The sequence below is a fragment of the Phascolarctos cinereus genome, unplaced genomic scaffold (genome assembly GCF_003287225.1).
Source record: "Phascolarctos cinereus isolate Bilbo 61053 unplaced genomic scaffold, phaCin_HiC Scaffold_4;HRSCAF=312, whole genome shotgun sequence".
Lineage (NCBI taxonomy): Eukaryota > Metazoa > Chordata > Mammalia > Diprotodontia > Phascolarctidae > Phascolarctos > Phascolarctos cinereus.
The window spans coordinates 77,389,648-77,409,179 of NW_027555847.1; the positions used below are offsets into that span (position 1 = coordinate 77,389,648).

The window sequence follows — 19,532 nt, forward strand, 5'->3', positions numbered from 1 at the left end:
GCAGACTCCCAAGTATTTTATATCATCTGTAGTTTTTTTAAATGGAATTTCTTTTTTATCTTTTCCTGCAGGGTTTTATTCATAGTATGTAGAAATGCTGGTGATCTGTATGTGTCTTTTTTTATGTCCTGCCACTTGCTGAATTCATTAGCTGTTTCAACTATTTTTTAAATTTGATTTTCTAGGATTCTGTAAGTATGCCATCTTATTGTCTGCAAAGAGGGATAGTTTTGTTTCCTCATTGGCTGTTCTAATTCCTTCAATTTCTTTTTCTTCTCTAATTGCTATAACTAGCATTTCTAGTACAATAGTGAAGAATAGTAGAAAGAATGGACATCCTTGCTTCACTTCTGATCTTATTGGAAAGGCTTCTACCTTATCCCTATTACAGATAATGCTTGCTCTTAATTTTAGATAGAAACTACTTAATCATTTTAAGGAAATTATTCTTATGCATTCTAGTGTTTTTACCAGGAATGAGTCTTGTATTTTGTCAAAAGCTTTATTGGCATCTGTAGAGATGATCATGATTTTTGTTAGTTTTGTTATTGATATGGTCAGTTATGCTGATAGTTTTCCTAATACTGAACCATTCCTGTATTTCTGGTATAAATCTCACTCGGTCATAGTATGTAATCTTTGTGGTGTATTGCTGTAATCTCCTTGCTAGTATGTTAATTTTAAATTTCTGCATCGATATTCATTAGGGGAATTGTCTGTAATTTTCTTCCTTTGTTTTTACTCTTCCTGGTTTGGCATCAGCACCACATTTGTGTTGTGAAAGGAGAATTTGGTGGGACTCCTTTTTTGCCTATTTTCCCAGATAGTTTATGTAGCACTGGAATTAACTGTTCTTTCAATATTTAGTAGAATTCCCTTGTGAATCAATCTGGTTTTGGGATCTTTTCTTAGGTAGCTCGTTAATGACTTGTTCAATTTCTTTTTTCTAAGATAGGGATATTTAAATATTTTATTTCCTCTTCTATTAATCTAGGTAATTTACATTTTTGTAAATGTTCATGCATTTCACTTAAATTGTCAGATTTATTGGCATAGAATTGGGCTAAATGGCTTCTACTAATTGCTTTCATTTCATCTTCATTGGTTGTGAATTCACCCTTTCATTTTTGATATTGGTAATTTAGTTTTCTTTCTTTTTAAAAAATCAAATTAACCAATGATATGTCTATTTTATCATTTTTTGGATAAAACTAACTCCTAGGTTTATTTATTAGTTTTAATGGTCTTTTTTACTTTTCAGTTTTATTAATATCTCATTTGGTTTTCAGGATTTCAAATTTGATGTTTAATTGAGGATTTTTAATTTGTTCATTTTCTAGGTTTTTTTTTAGCTGTATGACCAATTCATTGATGCTGCTCTTTCTTTATTTTATTAGTGTAAACATTTAGAGATATAAATGTGCCCCTGAGAACTGATTTGGCTGCATCCCATAAATTTTGGTATGTTGTCTCATTGTTCTCATTCTGTTTAATGAAAAGTATTTATTGTTTCTATGATTTATTCTTTGATCTATTCATTCTTTAGCATTAAATTATTTATTTCCAATCAATTTCTAATCTATGTTTCCATAGCTCTTTATTGAATATTATTTTTATTGCATTATGGCCTGAAAAGGATGCATTTAATATTTCTACTTTTCTGCATTTGATTGTGAGATTTTTTTTGCCCTAATATATGGTCAGTTTTCATGAAGGTGCCATATACAACTGAGAAAAAAGTATATTGCTTTTTATTCCTATTCAGTTTTTACCAGAAATCTATCATACCTAATTTTTCTAAAATGCTATCACCTCCTTAACATTTTTCTTGTTTATTTTATAAATAGATGTATATAGTTCTGAGAGGGGAAAGGTAATGTCCCCAACTAGTATTGTGTATTTCTTCCTATAACTTATATAACTTTTCCTTTAAGAGTTTGGAGTCCATGCCATTTGGTGCATATGTGTTTAGCACTGATATTACTTCATTTCATTGATGGTTCATTGATACTTTTGTTCATTGATATTACTACATTTTAGTGAAATGTAGTTTCCCTGCTTATCTCTTTTAATTAGACGTCTTATTGCTTTTGCTTTGTCTGAGAGCAGGATTGCTACCCCTTTTTTTACTTCAGCTGAGGCATAATAGATGCCGCTTCAGTCCCTGATTTTTACTTCGTGTCTCTTTTTTTCAAATGTGTTTCTTGTAAACAAAATATTGTTGTATTCTGGTTTTTAATCCATTCTGCTATCCACTTCCATTTTATGGGTGAGTTAATATCATTCACATTCACAGTGATGATGACTAATTGTGTATTTCTCTCCATCCTATTTTTTCCCTGTTTATCCTTCTCTCTTTCTCTCTTTTTTTACCCTATCCCTCCTTAAAAGTTTGTTTTGCTTCTAACTACTACCTTCCTTAATGTGCCTACCCTTCTATCAGCCTCCTCACCTGCCTCTTTCTCTTATTCCCCCTTATTTCACCTCCTCCTTCCCTATGGGATAAGTTAGATTCCTATACCTCAACTGAGTCTTTATGTCATTCCCTCTTTGAGCCAATTCTGATAAAAGATTCATGTACTTCTGCCAGTCCCACTCATCTTCCCTTCTATTGTAAAAGCTTTTCCTTTTGTACCTCTTTTATGTAAGATAATTCCCCCCATTCTTCTTCTCCCTTACCCCTTCTCCCAGTGAGTCCCTCTTTGTCACCCCTTAATTTTATTTTTTTAAAACCATTTCATCTTAGTCAACTCACATTTGTGCCCTCTGTCTATGTATACTCTTTCCAACTGCCCTAATGATGATAAAATTCTTAAGAATTACAATTATTTTCCCATAAAGGAATGTAAACATTTACCCTTATTGATTCCCTTATGATTACTCTCTCACGTTTATCTTTCTATGCTTTTCTTGAGTCTTGTATTTGAAAGTCAGGTTTTCTATTCAGCTCTGGTCTTTTCATCAGGAATGCTTGAAAGTCCTCTATATCATTAAATATTCATGTTTTCCCCAGAAGTAATGATAATACTCAGTTTTGCTGGATAGGTTATTCTTGGTTGTAATCCTAGCTCCTTTGCTTTCTTAGAATATCATATTCTAAGCCCTCTGATCCATTAATGTGGAAACTGCTAAATTTTATGTGATCCTGACTGTGGATTTATAATATTTATAATAATTTTCGAATTGGCTGCTTATAATATTTTTTCCTTGCTCTGAGAGCTCTGAAATTTGCCTGTAATATTCCTGGGAGTTTTCACTTTGAGATCTCTTTCAAGAGGTGATTGGTGGATTCTTTCCATTTCTATTTTACTCTCTGGTTCTGGATATCAGGGCAGTTTTCCTTAACAATTTCTTGAAATATGATATCTAGGCCCCCCTTTTTTTTTATCATGGCTTTCATATAGTCCAATAATTCTTAAATTCTCTCTCCTCATTCTATTTTCCAGGTCAGTTGTTTTTCCAATGAAATATTTCACATTTTCTTTTATTTTTTCATTCTTTTGAATTTGATTTATTGTTTTTTGATGTCTCATGGAGTGATTAGTTTCCACTTGCCCAATTCTGATTTTTAAGGAATCATTTTCTTCGGTACCTCTTTTTCCATTTGGCCAATTCTGTGTTTTTTGTGCCTGTTTTACTAAGTTGTTGACTCTCTTTTCATTATTTTTCTGTTTCACCCTCATTTCTTTTCCCAATTTCCCCTCTACCTCTAATTTTATTTTAAAAATCCTTTTTGAGCTCTTTCAGGAATTCTTGTTGGGCTTATATCCAATTCACATTTTTAAATTTGAGACTTTACTTGTAACTACTTTGACTTCATTGTCTTCTCCTGGGTTTGGGTCTTGATCTTCCATGTCACCGTAGTAACTTCTTATGAACATGTTATTTTTGTTTGTTCTTTGATTATTTTTCCAGGCTATTTCTTGATTTTTAACTTTATGTTAAAGTTGGGCTCTGCTCCCAGGCTGAAGCAGGCACTGAAGCTTCAGGTCTTTCATATTGCTATTTTCAGAGCTAGCTTTGGAGGTCTGTAGGTTTTCAGTGGTATGGTCAAAGGAGATGTGTGGCCACTGCTTTCCTGATCTGTTTTGGTCTTTACCCAGGAAGAGATCTTATTTCCCTGTAGCCCCCTGTTCTAGCACTGCTCCTGGCCCTGGGAATGTGAACAAGTTCCCTATTCTCCTGCAGCCACAATTGCTAGTGCTTCCTCTGTCTCAAAATTGAGACCAGGGTTCTTAGTCTCCCTGTGACTACAAGCAGTTCTCTCCCACCCCAGAACCACAACCAAGGTACCTTCTCCCCTGCTGTGGAAGTGTTATCACTTCTTTTGGCTCTGGGACCTATATAGGTAATATAACAGGGTCCTGAACCCAAGGCCAGAAAAGGCCAATCTTCTTCCAACAAGTTGTCTTATTCCTATTGTCCATGGGCTGAGAGCTCCTGAATCTGAAGTTGCTGCCAGCATCAATGTAGCCTCTTCCAAAGGGCCACTGCTAGTGCTGCAGTGCAGCCCGGGCTGGGTCTGCATGGTCTGCACTGCACTCCAGGCTTCATCCCCACCCTGATGAAACAGACCTTTCCTATTGACCTCCCAAGTTGTCTTGGACTGGAAAATTGTTTTACGTGATCTTTTGTTGGTTCTGCCACTCCAGAATTCAATTTGAGACATTATTTTGGAGTTGTTTGGAGTGGAATTTGGCAGTTCAACTCAGTGCTTCTCTGACTCTGCCATCTTAGATCCCCTTCCCTTAATTTGTATTTTTCTAATGCGAGAAAAATCTGTTTCAATCCCCCAAAGTCTGATCCCTCTAGACTGCTTTGAAGGTATACCGAATTCTGAGAAAATCCTCTAGTAGGACATGGAAAAGACTTAAATTACTGTAAGACAGAAAGTCTCTGAGACAATACATTTGGAAGGTCTACAAGAATTTACTGCAGTTTCAGAGTATATTCATTAAGGACAATGAGCATATATCAGCTGAACGGCCACAGGCAGTTCATTCTTGGAGCCCCTCCCAGTAGTGAGAAGGCCCTTCCCAGTAAGCAATCACTATCTCAATCTAGAGGCACCACCAAAAGCATCGACAGGAGCATGAAGGCACATCCTTCTTCACACTCCTTTGCATCACCTATTGTACACTTCAAGGAGATCAACGAGTCCCATTCCTATACATTACTTCCCCAGTTGTTCTGGGATGGGCTGTCCTCAGGCCAGTCCCCTGGCAATACAGGTTCAATATTGGAACAAAATGAGGCACTTGTAGATCATTCAGCAGTTAACAAAAGGAGAGAGGAGATTGGCTTAGCTATAGCAGGAAAAGGATGTTTGACAATGACAGGTATTGAGGACACTTAGAATTGGTTGGGAGTTAGTCTTAGTTAAAATTCCAGCCTAGCCACTTGTTAAGGTGTGACCTTGAGAAAGTCACAACTTCTCTAGGCTAAAGGTTGTAAAAATTATTTTAATAACTAATTCTGATAATTATAATTATATAGTGTGCTAAGGTTTGCCTTCTAGAGGCAGTTGGGTGACACAGTAGATGGAGTGCCAGACCTGGAGTCAGAATGACTCATCTTCCTGAGTTCAAATCTAGCCTCAGACACTTATTAACTGTGTGATCTTGGGCAAGTCACTTAACCCTGTTTGCCTCAGTATCTTCATCTGTAAAATGAGCTGGAAAAGGAAATGGCAAACCCCTCCAATATCTTTGCCAAGAAAACTCCAAAATGATATGATGGAAATTACTGAATGAGGGTTTAAAAACACTTTACATATCTTGCCTCATTTTACAGAATGGATAGGGCACTGAGAAGGGAGTGGGTATAGCTTCCTTCCCTGAGTAGCCTTTCATTTTCTACCAGTTAAGCTTCAAGGAATGCCTGAGGCTCTTGTGTACTCAGGTGACCAGGAAGTGATGTCAGTAGCCTGAACTTTTAGTCCCTTGAGCTAACTAATTTATGATGATCTCAGTAATTTTAAAGGAAAAATTATCTTAACTTGTGGGAGTTTCCTAACCTGGGTTCTATGAGACACCAGGGAGAGTCTCACCAACCATGAAATCTTCAAGAGTTGGGGTCAAAAAATAAGTAACCTGACTGAAAGGAAAATTCATTTATTAGTGCATTAAGGAAGATACGTTGGACTGGGAGAATTTTTAGTTTCTTAGGGTAGCTATATGCTTGGTTTTTATAGTTTTATTGTCCAGCTTATAGTACCCAGCCAATCAACAGCATTCCAGGAGAGAAAGGAAACCCTTTCTACAATTACTTCTCTATCTATTTTATTTATTCTAGATTTGTGATGTCCAATTTCAACCTTCTATGAGACCTTGGGAAAGTAATTTCTCTTCCCGGAGCATCCATTAATGGAGTTCAGTGGTTTTGCTTCTTTGAACCCCCAAGCCCTACACTGCTTCTATGAACTTTAATGTGAGAAGTTTAGATTAGGCATGAGGAAGAACTCTCCCAGTGAGAGAAATGTTGATCCCTGACATGAGCTATAAAGGAAAAAATGTAGAAAATTCATTCCTGGGGAGACTTTCAAATAGAGTAAACAACCATCTGATGAATTAAGTGCCGAGGAAAGAGCTGGATGATTCTCAAGGATACTTCACAGCTCTTAAGTTTGCATCAATTGGATATCTGTGATTTGGTCCTTGGAGTCCATCTTTTTTTCCACTTGTGAATTATTAGCCACTTCATGGCATGAACACAATGACCTCTTTATTTTCCAATTCAAACAAAGTACTAAGTCTCCTGAGCAAACTCAATGTGCTAGTTGATCATTTCTTCTAAGAGCTGTCCTTGTCTGCCATCTGGTGGTAGCGTCTTGGTTATTACATCAGTTTCCATGTTTTGAAAATAGTCATGATAAAGACACTAATCCAGGGAGCAAGCAAGTTACAGCATTATGGAATTTTAGAGCTGGATGGCACCTCAGTGGCCATCCAGTCCAGCCTGTGCCCAAAAAGAATTCTCTCTACAACAGGCTTGACAAGTGGTCATTCAGCCTATATTTGAAGATAGCCATTGGAACCCACTGCCTCCATTCTAATTTTGGACAACTCTGTTAGAAATTTTTTCCTTTACATCAAGCCTACATGTATATTTTTGCAACTTCAACTCATGACTCCTAATTCTGCCTTCTGGGGCCAAAGACGATGAGTCTAATCACTCTTCTGCATGACAGCCCTTCATGTACTTGAAGAATCACCATTCCCTTCCCCCTGAATTCTCTTCTTTAGGATAAATACTCTCTGCTCCATCGGTTGAACCTCATATGGAGGGGTCACAAGGCTTTTCACCATCCTAGCTTCTCTCCTCTGGACAATTTCTAACTAATCAATATCCTTCCTATGGTGTGGAAACTTTCTTCAAAAGATTTATCCATTGTTTCTCTCTAGAAAGTTAACATGCTATATGGTAGCCCCTCAGAGCTAAGTGCATGAACAGTTTTTTAAAGTAAAGAAGGGGAAGGAAAATAATAAGTAATACTTGGAAATTTTATCGCTAGTTTTAAAATGGTCATGAAGCAAAGAAGCAAAAAAAAAATACAAAAGCAAAAACACCAGTCTCTCAAATTAAGACGCATTGTAGCCTTTTTTTTTTTAAATAGAGACCATCTACTATGTAGGTACCAAAATAATTATTGAAAGATACATGTTGGTGTAGCTCACATTTTTTTTTATTAGCAATTTACATTTTCATTAGCAATTTAAGATTTATAAAGTACTTTTCTCACAGCAACTCTGTTTAGGATGTCGACCAAATGTTATTCCCACCATTTTGCAAATGAGGAAACCAAGACTCAGGATTAAGCGGTGTGGTGGTCAGCATAATGAGCTGCTGGATGTGGAGTTAGGATACTTTGTTGCAGTTTGGTTGACCCTTGCTTGTTGTTTTGTTTTTCTGCTTTGCTTCTTGGTGAGGCAGTCAGGGTTAAATGACTTACCCAGGGTCACGACACTTGATTTGTGATTGTGTATAAATCACTTAATCTCTCAGGACCTCTGGTTCTCATCTGAAAATGGGAATAATGATAATAATAATGCCTGTGTTATTTACCTCACAGGGTTATTGTGAGAAAAGCATTTTGTGAACCTTAATGTCAATGTGAACTGTTTTGTTGTGTCCTTTTTTAGTCATGTCCTACTCTTTGTGACCCCATTTGGGGATTCTTTTTTTAGGCAGTTGGGGTTAAGTGACTTGCCCAAGGTCACACAGCTAGTAAGTGTCAAGTGTTTGGTCTGAGGCTGGATTTGAACTGAGGTCCTTCCTGACTTCAGGGCCGGTGCTCTATCCACTGCACCACCTAGCTGATCCCCCCATTTGGGGATTTCTTGGCAAAAGTACTGGAATGGCTTGCCCTTTCCTTTTCCAGATCTTTTTGTAGGTGAGGAAACTGAGGCAACAGAATTAAGTGACTTGCCCAGGATCTCACAGCTAAGAAGTATCTGTAATCAGATTTGAACTCAGGAACTCCAGAACTATCTGTCACTCTATCCACGGTGCTACTAGCATTAAGTGACTTGTCCAAGATTACATAGTTAGCCAGTGGCAGAGTGGAGATCCGAACCCAGACTTTCTGACTTTTATTTTAATGTTTTTTGCCAAAGGAGATAATGTGTGAATCTGTGTGTATGTGTTCAGGAGGAGTAGCACAAGAGGGAAGAATCACCACTAATTTGTTTGTTTTCTCATTTTCATTTTCTACACACTTTCAGATGTGCTAAGATTGCCTATTTATTTTATAAAGATGATTCAGGGAACATTACAGCTTGCATTTGTAATGCTGTCCTCAAAGTCAGCATGCAAACCAGAAAAGCAAAGACAGAAGGTAATCAGAAAGCCTGGGTTAGAGTCATTTTCGACCTTTCTCACACTGCTGTAGGTAAACACATTGTAGCTGTTTCTACCAGTGCCCTTCTGGAATAAACATCTCTTTAGAGTTATTCTTTTGTGGTACATTAACTTTCAGAATTAGTGTTTGCTGGCCCAGCTGGTGTTTGGAGGCATCTCATGTTTCCCAACAATAAGGGACAGGTAAAAGAAGGCTTGTTAAAAAGCCATAACTGTGGTGCACCTAGGTGGCACAGTAGATACAACACCAGCCCTCGAGTCAGGAGGACCCAAGTTCAAATCTCGCCTGATCCTGGGCAAGTCACTTAACCCCAATTGCCTGAAAAAAAAAAGCCATAACCATGTGCCACAGCACCAGGGCTTAGCTAACAATGTTATCAAAGAAGACTTGTTTGGGGCTGAGTTACAAACGTCATGCTTCTGACCTGATCTTGGAATAATGTTATTTTAGGAGTATCATCATCATCATCGTCATCGTCATCATCAGGACCAGACCAGTGATTTTATTTTTATAGGAAATTTCTAATGAAGAAACTCCTTCTATCAATGCAAGTTGGAACCTGCTTTGCAACTTATAGTCCTTATAGCAAGTTGCCTGGGGAACTGAGGGGTTAAATGACAGGCCTTGTACCAAGGTCTTCTTGGGTCTACTACACCATGCTGTATTAAGTAGTATATTGGATTTAAGGTACAGTTCATTATACTTGAATATTCATATACTGGAAGGATATGTGATTTATGATGGTTGGGTAACTGAAGATCTGGAAAACAAAATTTATTCTACCAAAGTCCTTGTCACTCAGTCTTTCCATCTGACTCATAGCTGAAACCTATACATGTTGTCTCTCCTTTTCAGAATGTGAGCTCCTTGAGAGCAGTACTTCGCACAGTGCTTTGCATATAAGCAAATGCTTAATAAATGTTTTTTAATTAATTCCTTACTTCTACCAGACAGATTACAACCATTCTCACTAGTTTATGATCATTGAGACTTTGCCATGGTATACAATTTCATCATCTTGCTGTCAGCCTGGTGAGGGGCTAGTCTTCATTTGTAACCTCCGTCATCAGGCCCATATCTGAAACCTTCCTAGCATGGTAGAACCCACCAGAGCTTATACTCAATTGGTATTGCTTTCATGAGGCCAAGGTTACCTTTACAGACTTAATGAACCATCAGAGCTGGGCTTCAGTGAATTCCATTGATAATCTAAGGACTGTAATACTGAGGAATCAAATGTACAGCTCCCCAGTTCAGCCCTATGGCAAATTGTGAAGTAAGATTTTGGTACTCCGACTTTTCCTGGAAAAGTTTCATTGTGATGAGTATAATGTTTGATTCTAGAGGCCACATTCTAAGAAGGACATTGAGAAGTTGGAAAAGATACAAGAGAAGTTAACCTGCATGATGAAGGCACTGGAAATGTAAAGAAACTGGAGATATTTAACTCAAAGAAGAGAATACTTTGGGAGGACCTGCTAGCTGTCTTCAAGTATTTGGATAGCTATCACGTGAAAAAAGGCTTACACCTGTTTTGTTTGGTCCCAGACACTAACTAGTCATTCACTGAGAAGGGAATTGAGCTGGAGAAGGAAATGACAAACCACTCCAGTATCTTTGCCAAGAAAACCCCAAATGGGGTCCTGAAGAATTGGACACAACTGAAATGACTGAAGGACAGCTCCTCTAGAGGAGAGTGACTAGCCTGGGGAGAGTTGTTTGTCCTTCCATGGAGGATCAATGACTTCATAAGGGTGATGTCTTGACTTTCCCATGAATTGGATTTAAGTGAGGCAGAGCTGCACAAGATCATCAGCCTCACTCTCTCTTCCACAGTCATCCAGTGTCAAGACAAAAGTCAAGGAGACTGGTGAAGGCCTGCGATGCAGTGGATAACTTGGCCTTTCTAAATCAAGCTCTTTCCCACTCCTCAGTTTGCCCATTTATGACTAAAGGCTAGGTAAGAATTAAGACAAATGATGGCCTAATTCACCATCACAAAAATATCAGTATGGTAGAGGAAGACCCTCAAAGTTTCTGGCCAGAACATAAAACAATTGCCATTTATGCCCATTTTAAGCCATCAGAACCAAAACAATAAGCCACAGAGGCTTGGGCTGGAGGTTATTATTGACCATTTAATGAAAGCAGAGTGATTTGGTTTTAAAGGCAGAGTCAAGTATCTCCATTTGAAACACAATGGGCCTTTCTAAAGGTTTTTTTTTTTTGAGCTATACTTCAAGAAATCATAAGTGAAAATTGCACAGGACAGAAAAGCAGATTGTCCCAGCTTTTTGCAAAAAAAATGTTAAAAATAAAAATGAAAAAAAAAACCTAGCCCCCAAAACATCTTACAAAATATAAGTGATCAAACATTATATTCTTTTTTTTTTTTGGTTAGGCAATGGGGTTAAGTGACTTGCCCAGGATCACACAGCTAGTAAGTGTTATGTGTCTGAGGCTATATTTGAACTCAGGTCCTCCAGAATCCAGGGCCAGTGCTCTATCCACTGCGCCACCTAGCTGCCCCTTCAAACATTATATTCTTATGGATAGAACACCCACATGTAAGGATATGAGTGCCTCCAGTGAAGAGAGGGACCACATGTGGTAAGGGAATATGAAGAAGAGGAAGAACAAGGAGAAGAAGGAGAAGACAATGATAATGTAGAAGAAGGAGGAAGAGAAAAAGAGGAAGAACATTATACCCCAACTTCTGCTTGAATTGGCAGGTTGGTCCATTGAGAGAGTGTAAGAAACCATAAGGATCATCTGAAGGAACTGGGCTTATTTAGCTTGGAGAAGACTCAGAGGGCCAGCAATAGCTGTTTTCTAGTATTAGTAAGGCTATCGGGGCAGCGAGGTGGCGCAGTAGATAGAGCTCTGGCCTTGGAGTCAGGAGAACCTGAGTTCAAATCTGGCCTCAGATACTTGACACTTACTACCTGTGTGACCCTGGGCAAGTCACTTAACCCTGATTGCCTCACCAAAAAGCCAAAAAAAAAAAAAAGGACTATCAAATGGAAAAGGGTTTTAATTTTCTTTTCTTGGTCTTAGACAGCACAACTAGCTGGAATTTGCCAAGTAGATATGATTAATCATCTAACTTTAATGTTAAAGAAAATTTCCTAGCAATTTAAATCTACTGAAATGTTGAATGAGGCTCCTTGATAGGTAATTTCCCTTGAGTTCTTTGGTTGAAGGCAAGATAACCACATGTTAGTCTGTTGTAGAAAAGATTCCTGGTCAGATATGACAATAAATGATTTCTGAGGTTTCTTCTATGGTACATTATTTTGTGTGAGACAGGCTATCATATTGGAAATAACTTGGATGTCAATGAATAACAAGGAGTTATCTTATCCATCTTCCTGCCTTTAGAAAGACTAACTATATCTACACTGCCACAGACAGACTGGGATTATATCCCAAAAGCAGGCTGGACAAAGCCCTCTGATGCCAGGCCTTCATGTATGTAGAAGTGGAAGTATCATGCTACTGATGATCTCTTCTCTGACATGCCTTCCAGGAAGATAAAAAGATTCAGGTTACCTCGCTAGCTACAGGGCAAATGCCCAGTAACCTCTCTGACAATATAATCTGTGCCTCACATATAAGAGAAATAAGAACTTATCCTAGTTTTAAAGACACCTGTAGAGGTATATTCTTCAGGGATTAAAAAGTATATTATTATTATTAAAGGTATTACAGATTATTAATATTTACAGAAAGATAAAACTACATATTTACTATTCTTTTCCTACCTATAAATTAAAATTTTCCCTAAGTCCCATTGTAAGCTCAGATTTTTATTTTTTCTAGTCTTATTAATCTCTTTTCTACAGTGTACTTTACTATTTTCATTCTCCTGACATGTTATTTTATATATTTATGTGATACACTATTACTCTTGTCACAAAGAATATTTAAACCTATTTTCATGCTTATCTCTTCTTCCTTTTTCTTTCCCTCAAGGCAACTTCCCTCAACAACTCATTCTCGTGTTTAACAATGGCCTCTTGTCAGAAAGGTCTTCCTTTTCTCCCATTTAAATTTACCTTGTAATCAAGAGATACTGTTTTTTGTTTCCTAGGCCTTTATACCTATTCAGAGCTCTCCCAAGAATGTAAACAGCTCTGTAAAAGTTTCAGATGTTAAATTATTTGTGACATCTATCTGTATATTGTGGGGAATGATAATTTACCTAGCAGTTAACGCCATATAGGAATCAAACTTTCATATATTTATTCAGGTAGTTAGAGGAATTATTATGTTGGTCTTCTTGGACTAAACTGAGGTACTTTTGAGTGACATATCCTAGTGCCCTAATTACCTGAGGTAGTAGTAAAAGGTTACCTGATCTACAAAGGGCTTCCTTCAAAACTCTCTCTCTCTCTCTCTCTCTCTCTCTCTCTCTCTCTCTCTCTCTCTCTCTCTCTCTCTCTCTCTCTCTCTCTTCTCTCATTCCCTCCCTCTCTCCTTCTTTCTTTCTCTCTTTTTCTGCCTCTCTCATCCTTATCCTGTTGTATCTCAACCATGGAAAAGAGGGACTATTTTATTTTTTCTTTGGTATCCCCATTATGGGCAGCTAGGTTGGCATAGTGGATAGAGTGCCAGGCTGGAGTCAGGAAGATTTATCTTCCTGAGTTCAAATCTGGTCTCAGACATGTATTAGCTGCATGACCCTGGGCAAGTTACTTAACCCTGTTTGCCTCAGTTTCCTCATGTATAAAATGAGCTGGAGAAGGAAATGGCAAACCACTCCAATATCTTTGCCAAGAAAACTTCAAATGATGTCAGGAAGAGTTGAATGCTACTGACACAATTTAACAACAAATCTCCATCACCTTGGACAGTACCTTGTACATGATAGGCATTTAATGTTGAACTTTTAAAGAGAATTGTGTGTGTTGATAAAAATCATCTAGTACCTCAATACAAATATTACTGGTGGCTTTTAAAACAGTTATTCTTTACAATTATTTAAATTTTTGATCTTTGGAGCTTGGGAATGAATAGTGACACATTCTTTCTCAATTCTTAGTCCTTGTTTTGTTGGTGACCAGTAGAAGCTAATTTTATCAGATTATAAATTCTCTGCTTTTCATTAGGATTATCTCAAAATTTAAATTTAAGGCTAAATTATAATTATTTTATTTTCCCTAACATGCTTATCTTTTCTTTGTTTGAAGGACATCTGTGTATACCTAAAAATTCCATCTGTAATTGGACCTTAGACAATGATTTACTACTCACTTCTGGGATTCCTATAATAGTCTGCAGATGCCTGGAGATGGGACTGCATATAATTGGTTTGACAGTTTCTGATGTAGCATCCACTGCACCAACTCAGGGTCTGTTTAATGTGACACTGGAAAAAGCAGGTATTGGACTTCTTGAACTTGACAATTCATCTCCAGAAGTGCTTATTCTGTTACCATTAAAGGTATGAGCTCATATTCACTTCTCTGAGAAAACTGCTGTACTTTGTGACTTAAAATAATTAATTTGTTTGAGCCTGTTTCCGTATCTGAAAAATGAAGTATAGTGACACAGATCACTTTGCTCAATTTGAGCTGTGATATGAGATACTGAAATTAAAGACAGAGCATAGCTATTCTCCTACACCTTTCTTCCCCCTCCCCCCGCCCATATTTCCTGTTGGAAAGCCGCTGAATAGACTGAGTGTATGATGGAAAAAAGATTTCTGGACTTCAAGTCAGTGTCCTGGGCATCTGTGTTTTTTCACACTAGGTCTGACTGGGTCTAATGTTTCTATCTGCCTGTGGCTGTCAAAAAACATCTGGTAATCCAAGGTTGATGTTTTATAATATGGCATGTAAAGCAAATACTTACCCAGACATTTCAGCAGTATATATTTATTTCTCCATGAGAGAAATGACATTGTTTTAATTCCACCACATTTTTGTTTTAGTTTGGATTTTTAAAGAAAAGGATAAGTATTTGAAACTGCTTTTGTCTTTTAGCTAAAAAGCTAGTCAAGAATCAAAAATAAAAAAAGTAACTTCCATTCTGTTTAATGCTAAGGATCAGTTTTGCACATGTATGATTCATAGAGATAATAGTTTGTAGTCATAATTGTGATGATATTAAGAAATAGAACTGATCCTTGAAATCTTAGTTTTCCCAGCTTGAATTTTTAAAAACTTTTATTTAATTACCTTTTTTTTTTTTTTCAACAGCATACTTCAGAAACTGTTAGAAACCTGATTTTAAGTTTTGGTGATGAAAAAATGCAAACTCTTCCAATGTGGGGCAGTGGTAATAATAGGTAATGATGATGATGATGATGATGATGATGATGATGATAATGATATGCATTTCACCCTATGTCTAAAGATGCAGTCTTGCATAGTGAAAGAGCTCTGGCTTCAGAATCAAGAGACCTAGATTCTATTCCTATCTTTACCACTAGTTAGCAGGTTGACCTTAGGCAAATCATTTCATCTCTCTAGGCCTCAGCCATTTTTTCCCACTGTAAAATGAATGGGGGTTAGGATAAGGCTGGACTAAATGATATTGAAAGTTTCTTCCAGCTAAGGCAGGTAGGTGGCAGTGTTCCATGGCATAGTCATTTAGCACAATGACATACATAAACAGGAGGATCTCTGGGGAATCTTGTTTTGATTTGGATTCTGTGCTGGACATCCTTCATGAGAATGACAAATACAGTTGACAAACTGATCTGTCTTTTTTTTCCCCTCTCTTCCTCCCTCCTCACTTGCTTGGTACTTATTATCAGAGAGGTTCAGGTTATTGTTGTTTTTTTCTTGAAGGAATTTTGTATAATTTTAACATATATGTATATGAGGGACATCTTTTTGAAGGAGAAGGAAATATTTCACTCTCATGAATCAGTCGGTCTGTCAGTAAATATTTGTTCAGTACCTACTACCTTCTAGGCACTGTGCTAAGCACCAGGGATACAAAGAAAATCAGAAGACAACCTCTATTCTCCAGGAGCTCACAGTCTAATGGGGGAGACAGTCTGTACAAGCAAGCTATGTACAGGATAAACTGGAAGTAATCAATAGAGGGAAGGCACTAGAATTAAAAAAAGATTGATAAAAGCTTCCTTTGGAAGAGAGATATTAGCTTGGGGTTGAAGGAAGTCAAGAAAATTAGGAAGTAAAGATAAGGAGGGAGAGTCAATGGAAATGCCTGGAATTGGGAGATGAAATTTCCTGTTCAAGGTACAGCAAAGAGGCCAGTGTTTCTGTGTCAGAATATGTGTGTGTGTGTGTGTGTGTGTGTGTGTGTGTGTGTGTGTGTGTGTAGGGTAAGGTACAAGAAAACTGGAAAGGTAGGAGAGGGGAGGTAGATGAAGTGTTTTGAACACCAAACAAGATTTTATATATGATCCCTGAGGTGACAGGGAATCATTGCAGTTTACTGAGTAGCTTTGAAAAAAATGTTTTAAGTGGGCAACAGAGAATAACCACAATGGAGTTCTTGTATTCTCTGTACCTTTCAGTCAATCATATGACAGTGAAGATGTGGTCTGCTATAGATATCTTTCATGAAAACCTGCATATTAGCTATTATACCTTCATCAAGGTATATATATTTTATACCTGTATAAGCCATTCTCATATGGATTCTGGAGAGATAGAAAAGTAGATATGTGAGTCTATACTAAGTGACACATTTTAATTGCCCTTTTTTCAATAATAATGATGATGATGATGATGTCCATTTTTTTCAAACATTTGGTAATCTCCCCTTTTAAGAAGCCATCCCTCAACAGTCTCAAACTTTTGTTGCCTCAAGCATTGACCTGTTCTATTTATACTTGGTTCAATTCAAGTGCTCTTTCCACTTAAAAAAATGTTATTTCTGCTTCCTCATGCAACATATCAGGATACGTGATCTCAGGTGGATGCCCTAATGTCATTAAGGAATAAAAGAGTTATATGAATTTTGACAGATCTTTTCATTTTGGGGGTATATTCATTGTCCTCCTTTCAATTTTATCCTTAAATTCATTCAAGATAATCTGGATTGAGTCTTTTTCCCAACTTCCTGTCAACTTGTTTTTCCTCCACTATTTCATGAGGCAATAATGTTACTAATCTACCATCCTTCTCTGTAAGGCTCTACAAATGAGTTTATATGTTATATTAATGTTCTTGTCCTTGATTGCCAGTTCAGGGACATCAAATGATTGCTTGATAAGGTGCTTCCTCATTTTTTCTCTCTGCTTGTGTGAGAAGTGATTTAATATAAGTAAAGCTTCTTTAGGAAATTATTATCTATGTTTATATCTGTTCTTTTATTCAGTTCTCATTTTTAAGTAATAGCAGTATATTTAAATAGTTAAGGCTAGTTACATATCATTTTCTCATTTTTAGTCTTTCTTTTTATTTGATACTGATTTTTTTTTTTGGTGAGGCAATTGGTGTTAAGTGACTTGCCCAGGGTCACACAACTAGGACGTATTATGTGTCTGAAGCTGGATTTGAACTCGGTCAGCCTGTTTCCAGGGCCGGGACTCTATCCACTACGCCACCTAGCTGCCCCTATTTGATACTGATTTTGATCTTTACTGTCGCAAGTTAATGATCTGATTGTACCTAGAAAGGTAATTCAAAAGTTACCACCCTGGTAACGAGTCACTTACCAACTGTTAAAATGTAATCAATTTCATATTTAATAATGTTACTTGGTGTTAATCTCCTAACTCTCTTCTTGAAAATTTTTTTTTATAATATATATGTACATATCTGTATAGGTAGATATCTTTGAGTTTTCCATATAATCCAGAATTTAGCACAGTGCCTGGCTTAATAAATGTTTATTGATTGAGTGATAATCTTTAACCTTTAAACTCTTTTATTTTTTATTCTGGAAGGATATTACTTCACCTGCATAAAACACCAAGCTAAAGGCCAAAATGTTGAGACTTGGCATCATATTTAACACATCAGCATTCCATATTTCTATGTAATTTCTAAATTTCAGTATTATTTTAAGATTTAGAAAGTGCTTTCCTTATAACTGTGAGGCAACTAGTTCAGTGTGCCCCTATTTTACAAATAAGGAGATAAGGACTCTGAGGAGGTAGGTGGCGTGTTTATGGAAAGGCCAGTAATGTAGTGTGGTTAGAATTTAGAGTTTGAGAAGGGGAGTAATATGAAATAAGAATGGAAAGTTGGCTGGGAGCCAGACTGTAGGGTGTTTTAAATGCCAGGATAAGTTATTTGTATTTGTTCTGTTTCCATGGGGAGGCAATGTAGGTTTTTAAGTGGAAGAGTGATATAGCCAGAACTGTTATCTATGAACTATTATTTTGGCAGATTTATACAGGAAGACTGAGGCAGGGAACTGAATTAAAAGACTGTAATAGTACTCTAGGTACCAGTTACTGAAGGCCTGACCTGGTGGTGGTTGTGTGAGAGGAAAAGGACAGGTATGAAAGATGTTGTAGAGGTAGAATAAATGACAATCACTGAATGGATATGAAGGGTAAGGGAGAAGGGAGAGTTAAGGAAGTCTTCCAGATTATGAACCTGGGTGATTGAAAGCAGAGTGGTACCTTCAAAAGAAATAAGACAGTTTGGAGGGAGAATGCATTGAAAGGGGAAAGACTTGAAATTCTATTCTGGATATGTTGAGTTTTTGATCACAGAACCTTCAAGTTGGAAAGAACTTTAGGAGAAGATTTAACTTGAAAGAGCCAACTAGGCCAACCCATACCTGAAGAAGAAACTTACCTTCAATATACCTGATGCATGTCTAACCAATCCCTACTTCAAAGACCTTGTCTGAGAGAGAAGCACCATTTTCTGTGGCAGCCTATTAGACTTTTAAGTAACTATAGTTAATTGAAAGATTTCCTTTATGTTAAGCCTAAATAGCAATTTTTATTCTTCTGCTCCTTGTTTCTAGTTCTCCCCTCTGTGGCCAAGCAGAACAAGTCTAATCCATTTTTGCAAATCAAAGTCCATTAAATACTTGTACCTCCTAATTTATCTTTTTGCTAGTGGATCCACAGATCCTTCAACCAATCCTCATGTACCATTATCTCAAAGGTACTCTACATCCTGATTTTCTTTCCCTGTGTAGGTTGCAGAATATATTAATGTCTTTCCTAAAATGTGTCGTCTGAAAGTGAATGTGCAGGGTAGGGAAACTACCACCTCTCTAGATGTAATGTGATGCTATAGCTAGAGTGCCAAATTAAAAGTTAAGGAGTCCTGGGTTCAAATCCTGCCTTTTAACATCTACTTCTTGTGTAAACCTAGGCAAGCCATTTCATTTTTCTGAGCTTCATTTTTTTATCTTTAAAATGGGGATAATGATGGCTGTAGCACCTGTTTTACAGGGTTAGGGAGAGGCTCAAATGAGATAATGTATGTTAATCAATTTGTTAATTTTAAAGCACTTTAAAAGTATCTGTTGTTATGGTTATTATCTCCATTTTCCAGATACTCTCCACAGGAACATCTACCTTACATGGAGAAGCAGGTAGGTACCCAGCATGCAGTCTCTACATACACCACCAGGTGGCAGTTGGAGCTCTAGCTCCCAGGTCTTTAGTATGTTTTGCCCTTGTGTAGAGGCTCTGTGTAAGGAGGAACAGGCCTATTTGTATTTCTTTCAATTCTGAGTGCTTTATGCATCAGTCCAGATTCTCTCATCTCATTTAATC

General features: G+C 37.2%; 1 protein-coding gene across 1 annotated transcript in view; it reads left to right on the plus strand.

The window, feature by feature from the left end:
• The first annotated feature begins 4,963 nt into the window (after window positions 1-4,963).
• PKD1L1 (polycystin 1 like 1, transient receptor potential channel interacting) overlaps window positions 4,964-19,532 on the plus strand; it is a 146,883-nt gene continuing 132,314 nt past the window's right edge. Inside the window, 3 exon segments of the mRNA XM_078151688.1 lie at window positions 4,964-5,339; window positions 14,137-14,306; window positions 15,064-15,152. Coding sequence (XP_078007814.1) covers window positions 4,964-5,339; window positions 14,137-14,306; window positions 15,064-15,152 — 635 coding nt within the window.